Below are 16,973 nucleotides of genomic sequence, written 5' to 3'. Positions count from 1 at the left end.
GAATAATATTTAATGTTTAATATACTGATATGAGAAATTCTGTTGCAATAATTAGTACGATATTTAATATATATTATATTTATTTAATTTTTAGATATTTGTTAATGATATTAAATAAATATTTCAGATTTGGATGTTGTCCGGATAACGAGACTCCAGCTAGCGGAAAGAATAATATCGGATGCTGCAATGTCACTGAATTTGGTTGCTGTCCTGATGGAATTAAGCCCGCTTCTGGACCAAATGAAGAAGGTACATTGTAATTTTTACTGCGTATATTTAAAAATCCTTAAATGTTATTAATCATACTGAGATGTTTGGTTAATATAATGACTACAGGTTGCGAAGAGGAAATTACTTCTGTCACACCTCTCACAGAAGAGTATGAAACAACTACAGTACAGGAAGATTGCGCAAATACCACCTACGGATGTTGTCCGAATGGTATTTCGACTGCTACTGGCACAAACTTCGCAGGATGCGGTGTTATAAATGCAGAGAACTGCACTATATCGTACTTTGGATGTTGTCCTGATGGCGTCTCACCAGGTATGTTGCATAATTATATAAAAATCTCAAAATATACATTTTCGAAAATTTCTGTAGTTCTCTAGTCAAACTTTTACAAATTCAAATGATTCTATTAGGTTTGCTCTATTATCTGTAAAAGTACTTAATTCCAATTCCCACATATTACGCCATCTTCAATATTTCTATTCCAAGATAAATTCTTCTAAAAGTTCCGTTATGTCAATTTTCTAAAACATCTAATATTGTATTCAAATAAACTAAAAAGAAAACAAGAAACAAGAATCCTACCACGTTAATTTTCTAAAAATAGGCTGGTGGTATATCAGAGTAAATTAAATATAAAAAGAATTCCAGTCTTCCAATTTTCTAAGATAATTACCAGCTAATACACATCACATGTAGCCCTGGGTCCCAACAACTATGGCTGTCACATGCCCTGCGAAAACAGTACTTATGGCTGTTGCGATGACGGTAGCACTCCTGCTCATGGTCCAAACAGAGAGGGTTGTTGTCTGTCGACACCGTTCAAGTGCTGTCCAGACAACATACTTCCAGCTCGCGGTCCAGATTTCTACGGTTGTGGCTGTCAATACTCGAGATTCGGATGCTGTCCAGATAACAGCACCGCTGCTCGTGGTCCAAACAACGAGGGCTGCGGTTGCAAGTATACAGCTAATGGTTGCTGTCCTAACCGCTTCACCCCGGCCACAGGACCAAATTACGAGGGCTGTCCGTGTTATACGTATCAATTTGGTTGCTGCCCTGATGGTGTCACCATCGCTAAAGGACCTCATGGACAAGGTAATTAGGCCAAAAACTGAAATCATGTTAATTCTGATATACATATAGTAGCGTGGTAAAGGGAAGTTTAAAATTCTTATTTACTCATATCTGCCTTAACTTAATTATTACTATTAATTATTAATATTAGAATTTTCCTTGCGAAAAGATCCTTATTAATAATCAAAGCATAAAAATACATAGAAATAGAAATACAGATGTAAATGGAACCAGAAATAGACAAATCTATAATCTTTATCTTTCTTCCTTATACAAATTAATTCTAATTCACTTCATATTGTGGAGAAACATAACTTCAAAATGTACTCAGTACCGCATCGTTTCTTGCAGGCTGCGGTTGTGAGAATACAGAATTCAAGTGCTGCTCGGATGGAAGAACTCCAGCAAAGGGTCCAAACTTCGCTGGATGCACTTGTGACACCTCGAAGTATGGATGTTGTCCCGATGGGGTGGAAGAAGCTCAAGGAGAAAACTTCGAGGGCTGTCTGTCTGTTCCATCTACTCCTGGGGCAGCGTGTGCTTTGGAGAAAGATAGAGGACCATGTCGGGACTTCACCGTCAAATGGTACTTCGACACGGAGTATGGTGGTTGCTCGCGGTTCTGGTATGGAGGTTGCGAGGGCAACGAGAATCGATTCAAGACGCAAGAAGAATGTAAGCAAGTGTGTGTGCAGCCCAAAGGAAAAGGTAAAGTACATAAAACAAAAAAAAATTCAAATTCATTTAAAACGTTGAAATACAATTGGATATTTAAGAAAAATTTAAAAATGATATATTTTTAGGGAATTAGTTTTTTATTAGAAAACATATGCACCTTCTCTGTAATAATTGTGACATTATAATATTTGCGCAATATTTACAACGTTTATGCGTACAAGTTAAATTTTTCTTATAGTTTTAAACATTGCATATTTTAATTATATCCGAGATATTAGAAGTCAAAACATTTCGCAGATTCATGTAACCTGCCAAAAATCTCTGGGCCCTGCGAGGGTTACTTCCCTACTTGGTATTACGACTCTGGAAGGAAACAGTGTGGTCAATTTGTCTATGGCGGTTGTCTCGGAAACGCGAATAAATTTAAAACGAAAGAAGAATGTGAAGAGCTTTGTGTCACTCCCGATGATTTGGGTAACTTCACCAATTCTTATTAAAATTCCTTTCTCGTTTTTACCAATGTTTGATAACATTTACGACAAATCATTATTTTAATATGATAATAAATATTTTCAATTTACAATTTCTGTAATTCCAAAAAGTAAAAGTTAAGTTTATGTTTTATATACTGCTACTTCATTGTTAATGTGCTCTCTTGTATTTTGTTACTTATGAAGATCCGTGCGAACAGTCGAAAGAGCCAGGTCCCTGCGAAGGCAACTTCACTAAATGGTATTTCAACGCAGAATCGCAAGCCTGCGAGCAATTCCGCTACGGTGGATGCAAAGGAAATGATAACAACTTCGCGACGGAAATCGCATGCCACCAACAATGCTTGCAACCAGGGAGGACACGAGGTACGTTCTCCAGCACAATTCTCTTGATTCGACATTCGCACGTATCATGCTCGTTCTACTGCCTGAACCCATTTTTCATATTAGATATTCTTTCCTACCAGATTCGTTTGAAAGTGTTTCAGATTTTTATCTATTGTTTTGCTTGTAGAACGAATCGAAGAACGTATATTTCGTATGGCAACCTTTTTGACAATTGTTTTTGATTTTTAAGCGATCTTTTTACAGTTGTTTTCTGACGAACGTGAAGGGAACAGAAGTACAGCTAGCAATGGGAGTGGAAAGATTTATTATTAATTTATTTAATAGTAATTTATTTAGACGATCAGAAAAATAATTCACGCGAGATTATTTTTTATTACATACTGTGAACAGAATTTTTTGATTGGTAGTCAATTTTCAAGCTGCGGTCAATCGGAGAAATTGAGAAGAATAATTGAAACTAAATCGCCAGATAGTTCGTTCAAATTCCACAATACAATACAACGAAATACATTCGGATATATTAAATGGATATGAACTACGATTTTCTATTGTACTACAATTCTGGCGACTTAGTATTCGTCTGAAAATATCACGCCAACAATCCGAATCTACATTTTCAACCAAACATCAAACACGATCTCAGCAAACATTCAGGCACCACATGTCACATAAAAGCACCAAATTGGCACCGACCATCGTCAAATATATCAAAGCTCTATGAGTAATCCGTAAAAATACATATTTCCAGTAAAACTGACGGACGTGTGCCGCCTGGAGAAAGATCCGGGCCCTTGTCCGGGCTCTGTGTTACGCTGGTATTATGACACCGTGCGTCAGATGTGTAGCCAATTTGTTTACGGCGGTTGTAAAGGCAATGCCAATAGATTCCTTACACGTGCTGCCTGTGAGCAGCGCTGCCCCGTAAAAGGTATCAGAAAAAGCAAAAAAGAAACAATCATAAAGAAAAAAAGAAAAAAAAGGGAAAAGAATCCAAGAAAAAGAAAGTGATCAAATAAAAAGGATAGCAGAGAAAAGAGAAAACGGGGAGATCAAAGGAACAAGCTTATCTGCTTCTTGTATAACAGTATCGCTAGCAATATTCAGAAAGAGAGTCGTTTCTCGTTCATTGATATTTGAGGAATGGTTTAATATTGGATAATTGAGAAATTACTCTCGATGTTGTCGTTGGTGATGGTTCGTTTGTCGTTGTCTCTATTTGTTGGCACAAAACACGATTAACCCTTTGACAACTAATATTAACTCTGTTGTGATCATCGAATGTTTATTTCAGCAACGAAAAGGATTTGTATTATTTCAAGAAGATATTTAAAACGAAATTAAATCGCGGGATAACGTGTATCAATAAGAATATTTTCATTTTAACGTTAGAAAAATTCGATTGTATCGAATATGCCTAAAAGATATAACAGGGTTTTAACTAACGCTAAAATTCGCATGGGATGAAATTTCATCCATGACAGCTTCCGAGAAATAGTCGTGAAAATTATTATCTCTCGCCAGGTTTCATTCCATGTAAAGTATTTTCTTCAAAGTGACTGATGTCAAGGGGTTAACGAGAAAAGTGTTGATTGTAATTTGAATATCTTGGTTTTACAAATTTCTATTTCTTCTGCCTAACTATTGATCGTAATCGATTATATCAAGCATTGCCTTTTATCAAAGCACAGTATGCACTTAAAAGCACCCTTTCCATTTAAGTTGCACGCGATATCAAGCTGTCGTAGCGTTCTACGAGTCAATCCAATCAATGGAACTTGATTTTGTCGTATTATGTCCTCCGCAAAGCGGTTCTCGTCTCGAGATCGATCGTTCGATAGCTTTTGTCTGGCTTCGAACGAGCTCTCTCAATGGAGTAGTGCGATTTCCTTTCATTAATATTTTATGAGTGATCGCGTCGGTGATTTTTTATTGATGGTATTACAAGAAAGAAGGAAAGTCATTTAATTTGGTTAATTCGTATGACTTTAAAATTCAAATAATCGAGCTTTTCTTATTCTTTCATGAACGCACTGATTTTATTTGTCTTATTTCTTAATTGGTCGATTGTGATAAGAGAATTTAACGGAAAAATTTTAAACGGGATATTTTTTATGAAATTCTAGAAATGTGAAATGTAGAAATAGAACTGGTAGCTGCACGAAATAATGCTTATATTTCAAAGGTCGTAAGATAGTTGCAATAACACAACAATTTACGACTTACAATAAATTATATAATTATGACCTTTATTTAATCTGTCAAAATAGTGAAACATAAAATTAAATATATAATGGTAGAAATAATTGTACACGATACTAAATATGCTTTAAGAATTATATTAAAGAATTTAAAGATTTATGCCACTTTTTAAGTAATATAATGCGTATTTTATTTTGGAGATTGCTGCATATTATGTGTATTTTGTAAATTTTAAGCGTTTCAATGTTTCGTAAAAATTGAATTTTACTTGATTAAAACTTTAATCATTAAAACGTGATTAAAATTAACTAATTTCTATCTTCAGTTTTGATTTACTAGTTTGAACTACTTATTACTTGAAGTGTACGTACATTTTTTTCATTGTTTTAATATTTTTTAGCACTCTGTATCGTGCATTAATTTAGAAAAAAAGACCGCAGATCGTTAACGACAATATACTACAATCTAATATTGCATGATATAATAATTAATGCGATTAACAGATAGTTGCTTGCTGCCACGAGCCGAAGGTAACTGTGGCGAGAAGCAATCTCGATGGTACTTTGATCAGTCGGAGAATCGGTGCATGCCATTCTATTATACCGGTTGCGGTGGGAATAAAAATAATTTCGAATCTAGGGACGCATGCGAGTCTGATTGCCCGACTAAAATTGGTAAGACTTCGTCTAATCACATTCATCTTATTTTCATCATATTTCTTAAACATACAACTATCTCTTCTCTGTTTTGTCTAAACTTTAGGTTCTTTTAAATTATAAAGTATCTTTCAACATATTCCTTTTAGTATAAATTAACAAAAAATAATCTAACGCTTACAACTTAATTAACGCTTTCCGTGTCAGTTTCGCTGTATTACCGTTATTGTTCCTTTCTTGTGTAATTGTTCTCGATGTCAACCGTACCGCATGCACGTAAATTGTTTTACGGATTACACTCGAATGTGCGTTTTTTGCAAAAACAAATATATTCTTAATATACGTCCATCGCATAAATATATTTGCAATAAATTAAGTTATATACGTTGTATGTTGCTTTATTTGTTACAAAATGTGAGGAAAGAAGTTCAATAAATCTTTAAAACGAATGAAAGGAAAACGAAAGAGATTTATTACAGAATTTTTCAAGAAATTGTTCCCGACGATTATTCGAGATTCAGGATAATATTTTAGTGATTTTCCAAGGATTTTATTGAGCTTTTTACTTCTCGGTATCATATGCTGAAACAAGGCAGATTTCTTATGCTATCTTTGTCCAAACACAGAACAAGACACCTGTCTCCTGCCCGCGCTTTTGGGAGAATGCCACAATTATACTCAACGATGGTACTACGATTCGTACGAACAACAATGTAGACAATTTTACTATGGTGGTTGCGGCGGGAACGAGAATAATTTTGTTACCGAACAAGATTGCTTTAACAGGTGCCAAACTACCACTAGCACCATCACACCATCGGAAGAGGACGGATTTAGACCAGGTAATATTTTTTGTAGCTAAAATATCGGATATTTTGTCTAATACAACCCCAATATTTGCAGATAAAATGGAACATTGGGATTACATGAATTAAACATAAAAATGCGAATTTAAAGTTTAATACGTAAAATTTTCCAGATTTCTGCTTCCTTTCGAAGTATACTGGTCAATGCTCCGAAGAACACGTCAAATGGTTCTACGACAGCGGCGATGGTGTCTGCAAGCAATTTGTGTATAGCGGCTGCCAGAGCAATGGAAATAATTTCGACAGTCACGAAGAGTGCGAATATCGATGTGGAGATGTTCAAGGTTTGTATCATTACACATTACACATATGTGACTGCGCTTTCTCTTGCGCAATTCAACCAATATTATTAACTAGTGAAACTTTGAAATAGAAAATGAAATTAGAATTAATAATGCAGTATCGTGGAAAGATTAATCAAGAAAGACCCGATGAAATACAGTGCAGATAGAAGGTGGAAGTACTCATAGGCCAGAAGGGAGGGAAAATTCCAACGGGCCAAGTGGCTCATCAATATGTCCTTTAGAAAAATAGTTACTTGGAAAGGCGTACGTGACCATCGTCGGTCATGGACGACTGCGGAACGCGTGCGTGTTGTGGGAATACGAAAACTATGATGATAAAGGGATGTCTTGGTGGAGAAAGTCAGTTAGTCTAATTGTTCGTTAGTTGAGAGTTAGTTGCGAGCGAGTTGGGGGCGAGTTGCGAGTTAGTTGCGAGAGAGTTGTTAGCCATTAGTTGTCGAGTTGTTGTGAGTTATTAGTTATGAATTATCCTTTTAGTTGTTTTAGTTATATTACATTACTACATTAAGCTCTAATTAAGTAATCATCGTTTTCTTGTTTCAATCACTGTAAATAAATTTACCATAAATATTAAATTTACCATAATCACTATAATAAATTCTCTTGCACTATAGTAACAAGTTTGATAACAAAAGACACGAAATTCTGAAAATAAACTTTACAAATTGCAAGTCGTTTAATTATAATTTGAGAAAAATGGAGAAATAATTACTTTAAATATAATACTTACTACTAATTGCTCTAATGGTTACACTATGTATCTTTCTCATACTTTTTTCTTTTTACTTCTTTCTTCAGATCCATGCACTCTACCCAAAGTCATTGGTCCCTGCAATGGTGTCGTTAAACAGCACTACTACGACCATCAATCAGATTCTTGCTACGAATTCGAATATAGCGGTTGCCAGGGTAATAAGAATCGTTTCCAGGATAAAGAATCCTGTGAAAGGAAGTGTCAGAAACATGTTCAAACAGAAACACCTGCAAATGTTACTGTCGTACCTATTGTATCAGTTGAAACTGTCTCGAAGAATCCGATTTGTTACAAGACTGTCGATCCTGGTTCTTGCAATGGTGATATCACCGCTTATTACTATGATTCACACAATCAGTTGTGTCAGGCGTTTATCTATGGCGGCTGTGAAGGAAACGCGAATAGGTTCCAGACGGAAGAACAGTGTGAACGTCTTTGCGGAAAATTCCATGGTCAAGGTATGTGTAGTGATTTTATTACTTTTATTACTATTCAGGCAGCATGGTTTGTGGGACTATAGCTCTATATACAGGATATTACAAAATTTATCGGAAAAATATCTACAGATATATGCATAGAATCGATTCTAGACATCAAGATGATGACAAAATTTTAATGGATTTATAGATATAGCTACATTTGAATCTTTCGTAATGAAACTTAATTTAACAGCAATTTATCAACGTTATTAGTTATGATATAACTATAGCCAAATTCTAAACAAGATTCGGGGTAAAATTGTATTTTTAGAGATTTTAGACATTTTAAGCGGTTTTATTATCGTTTTATAATTCTTTTTACTATTCTTAGGATATTTAGTAAGATAAAATTCAGTGATATTATATAGATATATAATGATTATATAAAACAGATTAATAAATATTGATTCTATTTAAAATATATTCATGAATTATTGTCTAATTTTTCTATTGTCTAATCAACAGATTATCATATGTATTCCAAAGAAATTGAGTAATAATTTGAAAGATTCCTCTGTTGTGCAACTTTATTAAATCTTTATTAAAAAATTCTTTTTACAGATATGTGTAATCTACCAGTGGATTCTGGCGTTTGTAGAGGCTCTTTCGCCAAATACTACTATGATTATGTCAGTCGCGTTTGTCGCGAATTTCTGTACGGCGGATGTGAAGGCAACGCGAATAGATTCAGCACGATGGCAGAGTGTGAATCGATTTGCATTCATCACGAAGAACCCGTGCCACCTGGAAACGGTACCAGCCTCTCAAGCTTGTGTAAGTACTTCCACTCGTTTGATACGCAAAATTCCACCCAAACTTACTAACAACGTAAACGATCTCCGAAATCTTTAAACGAAACGCGAAAGAAATTCGAAAGAATATTACTCGAAAAGAATTTCTCATAATTTTCTATCAATAAATCTTTGAAAAGAAATCGGGAATTTCTTTTCGAGAGAATAAAATTAGCTCGCGACAACAATAATTTTGAACAATGATGATCCAGCGATTTGCAAAGAACCGGTCGACACAGGATCTTGTGCTTCGGGTCGACATGATTATACCAAGCGATTCTATTTCGACGACGAACAACAAACATGTCGAGGGTTCATTTATACTGGATGTGGTGGAAATCGTAACAGATTCAAGACTTTCGAGTCTTGCATTAACACTTGTCTTACCAGTAAGTCGAGTAAGTCGAGGAACGGTGTTCCCCAACGATCTAAACGATATTTTTGTTACACGTTTAATATTTTGAGCTTCGAACATGGTGAACACATTTTCATTATTGTATATCACTGTACATTGTAGCCTTAATGTTTTATATCAATGTTGTTACAAATCCTTTGTTGTTACCTTTCCCTAACATCCTTTTTCTATCTGGGGGGGAAGAGCACGATAAATCACATTTTCTATTTCTCTTTTACAAAGCAATGGATTTTAATTTAACTGTTTAATTTTAATCATTTTACTTTAAAATATTCCTTCCGAGTCATAAAGCGATATTGTCTGTTTGTCTGAAAAACTCTGCTTCTTATTTTTCCACAGTTTTTATTTCTCAACCGTTTATCCTATCAGCTATTATTGTTCCTAGTTATAAGCTTCAAAATTTGTGTAATATTGCTTTCACCGCAATATGTTTTTTATTATTCTTTTATTATTACTTTTTGTATACATTTTTATATTTTTTTCTTTCTATTGTAAGAATGTTTGTATTTTTCTTTGCTGTGACTGTAATGGGTGTTTTCATAGCTACTAACGAGATCGACTCCGAAGAGAATAAAAAGGATCCTTGTGCGGAAGCTCGCGAGGAATGCAATATGATTCGTTGTCCTTACGGCAAAGAGGAGTTCGTAGATTCTCAGGATTGCGGACGATGTCGTTGCGTGGATCCTTGCAGGACACAGGTTTGTCCCGATGACACCAAATGTGCTATTACTCTGGTTGGTACCGAGGATGGCACCGAATACAGAGGAGTTTGTAGATCAGGTAACTGGAAACATTCGAACCTTCTCTTCTTTTTTAATCTTCTTTTCATTTATCGATTTCAGATCCAGTCATAACCAAATCCACTTACAAGAATCCAAATACCATATCCATCCTAACTTTGTTAATTTTTCCCTCTTCTAACGAAAGTCTGCCGATTTCGACTGACGACAAGTTACATAGTAAAGTAATTAAACATTTTTCTCCTTTTAATAAGAAACAAACCGACATTAACATCTAGAATTGGTGCTCCTCTTTTTATCTCGTAGACTAAATGAATTTCTCCTGCCATGATTTAACTTTGCAATTTACCGCTCACATTCACGATAAACCTATTAAATATATGACGAAAAATTGTTATACGAATGACGTCAACTAATAGTTTCCCAATTACTATTACTTGCATAATTTAACTGTATATAATATAATAATTTGTTTTTAATTTAGTTACGAAACCAGGCCGCTGTCCGAGCGTATCGAACAGCACAAGATGCGAACAGGAATGTCTCACAGACGCTGATTGCGCCGGAGAAATGAAATGTTGTAACAATGGCTGCGGCGCTTCCTGTCTTGAACCGGCTGTCGATGAAGTTCTATCGACTACTCCACGACCGGTAATCACTGCACGGCCGGTTGGTTCGGAACCAGCTTCGATCAAGCCACCGGAAGAACCAAACGTTAGCGCTCAGGAGGGTGGCTATGTGACATTGAAGTGTGTTGCTTTCGGGCATCCAAAACCAACCATTACGTGGAGGAAGGGCACAATGCTGGTGAGATTTTTTATAAATTATAAAATATAATCTTAGTTCTAGGAAAACACGCGTTCTGCCTTCATGTCTATAATCTTCAATTTTATCGGATCCTGAATTTATCGGAAAAACGATTGCAAATTGATGAAATTGGATAAAACTTAAAGTTAGGGATATTATTAAAGTATGAGATGTATGGTGTAATAGGTACGGAAGGTACACTCAAGTATGTTCAACCAATAACGTTTATTAAACTCTATCACTCGATAACTATGAATAACAATTAACAATTAACAACAGCGACGATTAACCGATCTCTCGAAAATACCCGACTCTTCGCCATTCGCGCTTCGCGGCTCGGGGTAGAATGTCCTTTTTTCAGATCTATCTGATTGTTCCCTTCGTTACCCCCACTAGCGTGCGTTCATTACATGTGCCACCGCAGCTGGCACGTGTATGCTCTTCCGAGAAATTCGGCGGAAGGAGCGTGAAGATATCGATGGCACATTGGGCACGTCGGTATTGTATCCGACGGTATTGTATACGACGCTTTGTATCCGCCACAGTACCCCCTTACCAGTGATAACGCTACGTAAATAAAAAACATATAAATATTACAAAGCAGTGCACGTTCGCCGGTTCCTAACGCCTATCCGAAACCTGCCTGAAGCCGATCTAGAAATCGGACTCTTCGCCCAGACCGCGTAATGTATCTATTCCGGGTATTTTCTTCGTTCGTCGTTTGGTTATTGTCGTTTGCCCCGTTTTTGTCACAAACATTCGTTTGGTCTACCGGAATTAGCACGTTGCGAGTCTCAGCGGTTCTTTGCTCGAAATCTTCGGGAATGACGAACGCGGGCTTCAACCGACCTACGGAAACCATTATGTCGCGATTATTTATTTTTTACCGTATATGTCTTATCGCCTCTCTGTATAACTTTATACGGCCCATCGTACGGTGGCTGTAATGGTCCTCCAATCGCGCGTCATGGCACACGAACACGTATGGCGACGTCTCTAATTCCTTGAAAACGAAAATTTTACGCCGTAACGCGTAACCGGGTGTGGTCTGATCCTCTCCATACGTTCTCTCAGCCGATTCGCGTATTCCGAGTTGGCCCGTTGACTAGTTGATAAGAATTCCGCCGGCAAACGTATGCCGGTGCCGTAAATCATTTCGGCCGCCGTTGCGTTTAGGTCCTTTATCGCGGCTCTCATACCTAATAAGACGATCGGCAGAATTCCGACCCAGTTGCTCGTGTCGTGGCATTTAATCGCCGCCTTTAGTTGTCTGTGTAGGCGTTCTACTATCCCGTTAGACGCTGGATGGTAGGCCGTTGTACGCAGATGTTTGACGCCGAGCAACCGGCATAATTCCTCGATTCGAATTGACGTCCTTGATCGGTCGTAATTTTCAAAGGTACGCCGAAACGAGATATCCAGGTAGAAAGGAGGGCCGAAGCCACGGTTGGCGCTTCCATATCGGCGATAGGAATGGCTTCGCGAAACGCGAAAAACGATCGATACATGTTAGACAATACTGGTATCATTGCGAATATAACTTTCCAAACGTTCCAACAGGCGAGAATACGTGCCTGGTGACTTTATTGCTCTGACACGCGTCGACGTTCGGCAATCTTTATTTACGGACGGCCAGACGAAGCGCGTACTTACCAATTTTTGCGTAGCACGCATCCCCGGATGGGAAAGTCCATATAGCGATTGGAATACGATGCGCCGTAACGGTTCCGGTACGTACGGTCGCACGGTCTCGGCTGTAATATCGCAATATGTTTCTCTACCCCTTTTATATGTCGGATATCGATCGTAAACTGTCCGACGTATTCCAGATGTCGAAACTATCTTGGCGAACACTTGTCGAGGTTCTGGTTGAACGCGTAAATTAGGGGTTTGTGATCTGTATAAATCGCGAATTCTCTACCTTCGACGGCATGTCGAAAGCGTTTAACCGCGTAGTACATCGCCAGCAATTCCCGATCCTACGCGCTGTATTTTCGTTGCGCGGGGGATGGAATTTTCGTCATAAAGCCTAGTGGTTGCCAAGAATCGTTGACGCGCTGCTGAAATACCGCACCAATAGCGTAGTCGGATGCGTCAACCGCGAGGCTAACGGGCGCGCCGGGGATCGGGTGCGCTAACATTGTCGCGTCGGTCAAAACGCGTTTCGACTCGCGGAAGCTTTTTTCGGCATGCTCGGACCACTCAATAGACGCGTTGCGCTTCGTTGTGCCTTTCAATAAGTCGTTGAGTGGTCGGAAAGTATGCGCGGCTCTCGGTATGAAACATCTGTAAAAGTTAATCATACCGAGGTATCTTCGAAGATCTTTAACCAACCAGCGGCTTTATCCCTTCGGCGGTTACAGTATAACCGAGGAATTGAATTTCGCGGACGCCGAATTCGCACTTCGCGCTATTAATAACGACCCCGTAGTCGTTGAGGCGTTTAAACAGGACCCGCAAGTGTTCGCGGTGTTGCTCGTCATTCTCGGAAGCTACGAGGAAATCGTCTATATATGCGTAGACGAAATCAAGACCTCGTATGATTTCGTCCACGAATCTCTGACATGTTTGCGCGGCGTTCCGAAGCCCAAACATCATCTTGGTCGCTTCGAACAGACCGAACGGTGTTGTTATGGCTGTTTTCTCGACATCTTCCGGTGCAATCGGAATTTGATGGTAAGTGCGAACGAGGTCGATTTTAGAAAAAATGCGCTTACCATGTAAGTCTGTGCGAAATCCTCTATGTGCGGCGGTGTATATTTGTCCGGGATGGTGCGGGCGTTCAACGGCCGGTAGTCGCCACACGGTCGAATCCCTCCGTCCTTTTTTGGAACGACGTGTAAGTCCATGCCCATGGACTTCTCGATGGCTGCATCACGCCTTGCTCACTCATGACTTCGAACTCCGTCTTAACCTGTTTATGTCGGTCAGGTGTGAGTCGGCGGGGTTTGCTGTAGACAGGCGGGCCTGGTGTGGTTTCGATGTGATGTACCACACCGTACCGAGTTTTCTCTCGTCCGAAAGCCGGTGGGCGGGTTAGATCCGGAAATTCGGCGAGGAGTCGGTGATACGTCGATTCTCCGATAATTGTCTTGATCGACGCCGTCTGAGTCGTGGCCGTATCCTCTCGTCGACCGGTTCGAAGTAGAATCTATAAGGCGTTTATTCCTCGCGTCCACCCACAATTCGTAATGACTGAGGAAATCCACACCGATGATGGGTGTGTCGACGTCTGCTGTAATGAAACGCCATTTCATCGCTCGACGCAATGCCAAGTCGAGGGACACTAGGATGGTGCCGTAGGTCGCGATGCGTGACCCGTTAGCCGCGAACAATTCGTACGTATCTTCGTTCGCGGGCCCGTGTATTTTGTTGCGTGAAAATACACATACGTTGGCGCCGGTGTCCACTAGGAAGGAGATTTTTGAGCTCCTGTCCCTCACAAATATGCGACGGGATGTTAGGCCGTCGTCGCTTGCCGCGTTTACGGATGGCCGGCCTCGTTTCCCTGGTTCCATGTACATGGTGAACGGCACTTCTTCGCGCGTGCTCGGAACGTCGCATGATAGTAACAAAGACCGGAGTCCTGTGACTCTTCTCTCGGGCGCGGTCCGTACCGTCTCGTGTTTGGACGTTGGTAGCGGCGCCAGTCGAGGCGCAGTGCCTCGATTTGTGCCTCTATTCTGGAGAGCTTGTCCGACGATTCTGGGGGGCGATCTCGCCGTTCGCTTCCCGCTCTTTCGGTCTCGATAACAGCGACCTTCTGTCTTCTCAACGAATGTGTCTCGCAGATCCGGTCGGCCGCCCGCGTTAACTTTTCTACGTCCGTTTCATCCACCGCGGCCAGGGCGATGTCTAGATATTCCGGAAGTCGCTCCCTCCAGCGTGTGAGGAGGAAATCGTCCGGCATGGAGGGACCGACTAGTCTTCTCAGGTGTTGGTAGAATTGGGACGGCTTTCGGTCGCCCCATCAGTCAGCAGCCTGCGTGACCTCGTGCCGGCTTTATCAGCCAACTCTCGAATGATCTCGTTTTTTAACTTATCGTATTGTTCCGTCTCTGGTATCCTCTTCACGTCCTCGATATGCGACAGATACCGGTCGCCGACGCACCTGACGAGGGTCGCGAACTTTCGCTTGTCGTCCGTAAGATCCATGTCCTCGAATTGCATCTCCAGAAGCGTAAACCACGCCGTGACCTCCGAAGGCTGCAGCGGGGGCATGTTAATTATTTGGCAGGCTCGTTGTGCGCCGTTCACGATCCCGTCGGTATTTGCTATCGCACAGCTGTTTTAATTCGCGACGTTTAGAGTCTCAGTATCACTATCACAGTCACTTCTTTAGCTTTAACTCACGTCGAGGTCACCAGTTTGAGGTGTATGGTATAATAGGTACTCAAGTATGTTCAACCAATAACGTTTATTAAACTCTATCACTCGATAACAATGAATAACAATTAACAATTAACAACAGTTGACGCTTGACGACGATTAACAACAGCGACGATTGACTGATCTCTCGAAAATAGCCGACTCGTTTCTCTTTACCATTCGCGCTTCGCGGCTCGGGGTAGAATGTCCTTTTTTCAGATCGAACTGATTCTTCCCTTCGTTGCCTATCGATATCCCCACTAGCGTGCGTTCATTAGATGTGCCGCCGCGGCTGGCACGTGTATGCTCTTCCGAGAAATTCGGCGGAAAGAGCGTGAAGATATCGATGGCACATTGGGCACGTCGGTGTTGCGCTTTGACGGCGTAGCGCTTTGTATCACGAAGCCGTTGGAAAGTTCCGTGATGCGTGCCGCCACAAGTATTATAAAAAAGGATTTGTATTGTTTTAAATTTTATCGGATCCTGCCTTTGTAAGAATAAAAGACTAGAAATAAATGACGTTAGATAAGGATTAGAGTATTGAAAAATTTAAATATTAGATGGAATTGTAATAATAACAAAGATTAATGACTCCAGATTGCAGCTTCAGAGAGCAGGCGTCGCATATTGCTCGATGGTTCTCTTCAAATCATTAATTTAGACCGATACGACGGAGGAACTTATGTCTGCACAGCTGACAATGGTTTAGGACCACCGGTAAGAGTGGAATACCAATTGGTGGTCACAGGTACGTACTATACGTTAAGTACTATAAAGACTGTCTTGACGTCTTGTAATGATGAATGTATCGTGCATCGTAGACTTAATGATTGATCTCTTTACTTGATCTTTTAGTAGCTGATCTAACCAATTTTATGTAGAAATGTTCTGCCATGTGTTTACTAGTAATAGCACGTTTTAACTATTCACTTAAAAAGAATTGCAATTAATTAGAACAAGAAGAAAATGGAAACACAAATATATCCATAAACCGCGGCAGAGTTAGCTTTACTTTTAAACTACCTTTCTTTGCAATAATTGGTGATGGTATTCAACGTTCTTCTCTTCTGCATGCTGTTTTCTCTTACACACTATACAGAGCCGAGAGAACTGGCTGCGGCTATCATTGGAGAGCCTAACGCTAGCGTGACGGTAACCATGAACTCCCCCATATCTCTGCACTGCTACGCGTGGGGTTGGCCTAGACCTTTTGTCACTTGGTGGCAAGGCGATCGCATGTTACCGCTGTCTTCGGAAATTTACGAACAGGATTCCGACTACACGCTTTTGATCCGAACCGTCACGCTGCCCACGTTGGGCGTTTACACATGTCAAGCGTTTAACGCAATTGGCAGAGCTGCCTCTTGGTCGGTAATATTACAAGCTGTCGGTCCAGTGTACAACATCAATCCCGAATACGAACAATATCTCAAGTATCTGGTCGATCCTCCTAAAAAAGATGAGAATATTCTGTATCCCTATAGACCTAACAGAACTCAAACTACTGACTATGGATTTGTGTACACGACCAGACAAACACATATTTCTACGGTCAATCCTATTGGATATACTACTTTGGACTTTGCTTCGAGGTTCAGAGGTGAGAGGGTACTCTACTGTAGTCTTTTCCCGTTTTCCCATTGCACCGTACTGAAAGATATTGTCAAAATATTAAATATATTATCAATTAGGATTTTGATGTTTTCCAAATTCATATCATAGAATTATTTATAATAATAAAATGAAATGGAAGAAAGGTGTTGTT

At 39.7% G+C, this 16,973-nt stretch overlaps 1 protein-coding gene across 8 annotated transcripts in view; it reads left to right on the top strand.

Moving 5' to 3' along the window:
- Ppn (proteoglycan-like sulfated glycoprotein papilin) overlaps window positions 1–16,973 on the top strand; it is a 162,332-nt gene that overhangs the window by 138,917 nt on the left and 6,442 nt on the right. For 3 of the 8 annotated variants that reach the window (XM_076624535.1, XM_076624536.1, XM_033336791.2), the window contains exons 21-36: window positions 128–252; window positions 340–549; window positions 934–1,332; window positions 1,663–2,019; window positions 2,287–2,463; window positions 2,667–2,846; window positions 3,577–3,756; window positions 6,310–6,525; window positions 6,663–6,833; window positions 7,653–8,066; window positions 8,649–8,861; window positions 9,091–9,276; window positions 9,837–10,073; window positions 10,518–10,840; window positions 15,806–15,956; window positions 16,308–16,808. In XM_076624535.1, the coding sequence (XP_076480650.1) occupies window positions 128–252; window positions 340–549; window positions 934–1,332; window positions 1,663–2,019; window positions 2,287–2,463; window positions 2,667–2,846; window positions 3,577–3,756; window positions 6,310–6,525; window positions 6,663–6,833; window positions 7,653–8,066; window positions 8,649–8,861; window positions 9,091–9,276; window positions 9,837–10,073; window positions 10,518–10,840; window positions 15,806–15,956; window positions 16,308–16,808 (4,040 nt within the window). Of the gene's footprint in view, window positions 1–127; window positions 253–339; window positions 550–933; window positions 1,333–1,662; window positions 2,020–2,286; window positions 2,464–2,666; window positions 2,847–3,576; window positions 3,757–5,530; window positions 5,702–6,309; window positions 6,526–6,662; window positions 6,834–7,652; window positions 8,067–8,648; window positions 8,862–9,090; window positions 9,277–9,836; window positions 10,074–10,517; window positions 10,841–15,805; window positions 15,957–16,307; window positions 16,809–16,973 lie in introns of all 8 variants that reach the window. The other 5 variants (XM_033336795.2, XM_033336792.2, XM_033336793.2 and 2 more) reach the window with 5 other exon arrangements.

Source organism: Bombus vancouverensis, chromosome 14 (genome assembly GCF_051014615.1).
Source record: "Bombus vancouverensis nearcticus chromosome 14, iyBomVanc1_principal, whole genome shotgun sequence".
Classification (NCBI taxonomy): domain Eukaryota; kingdom Metazoa; phylum Arthropoda; class Insecta; order Hymenoptera; family Apidae; genus Bombus; species Bombus vancouverensis.
The sequence above is the reverse complement of the archived record's forward strand: the minus strand, read 5'-3'. Positions and strand labels throughout refer to the sequence as shown.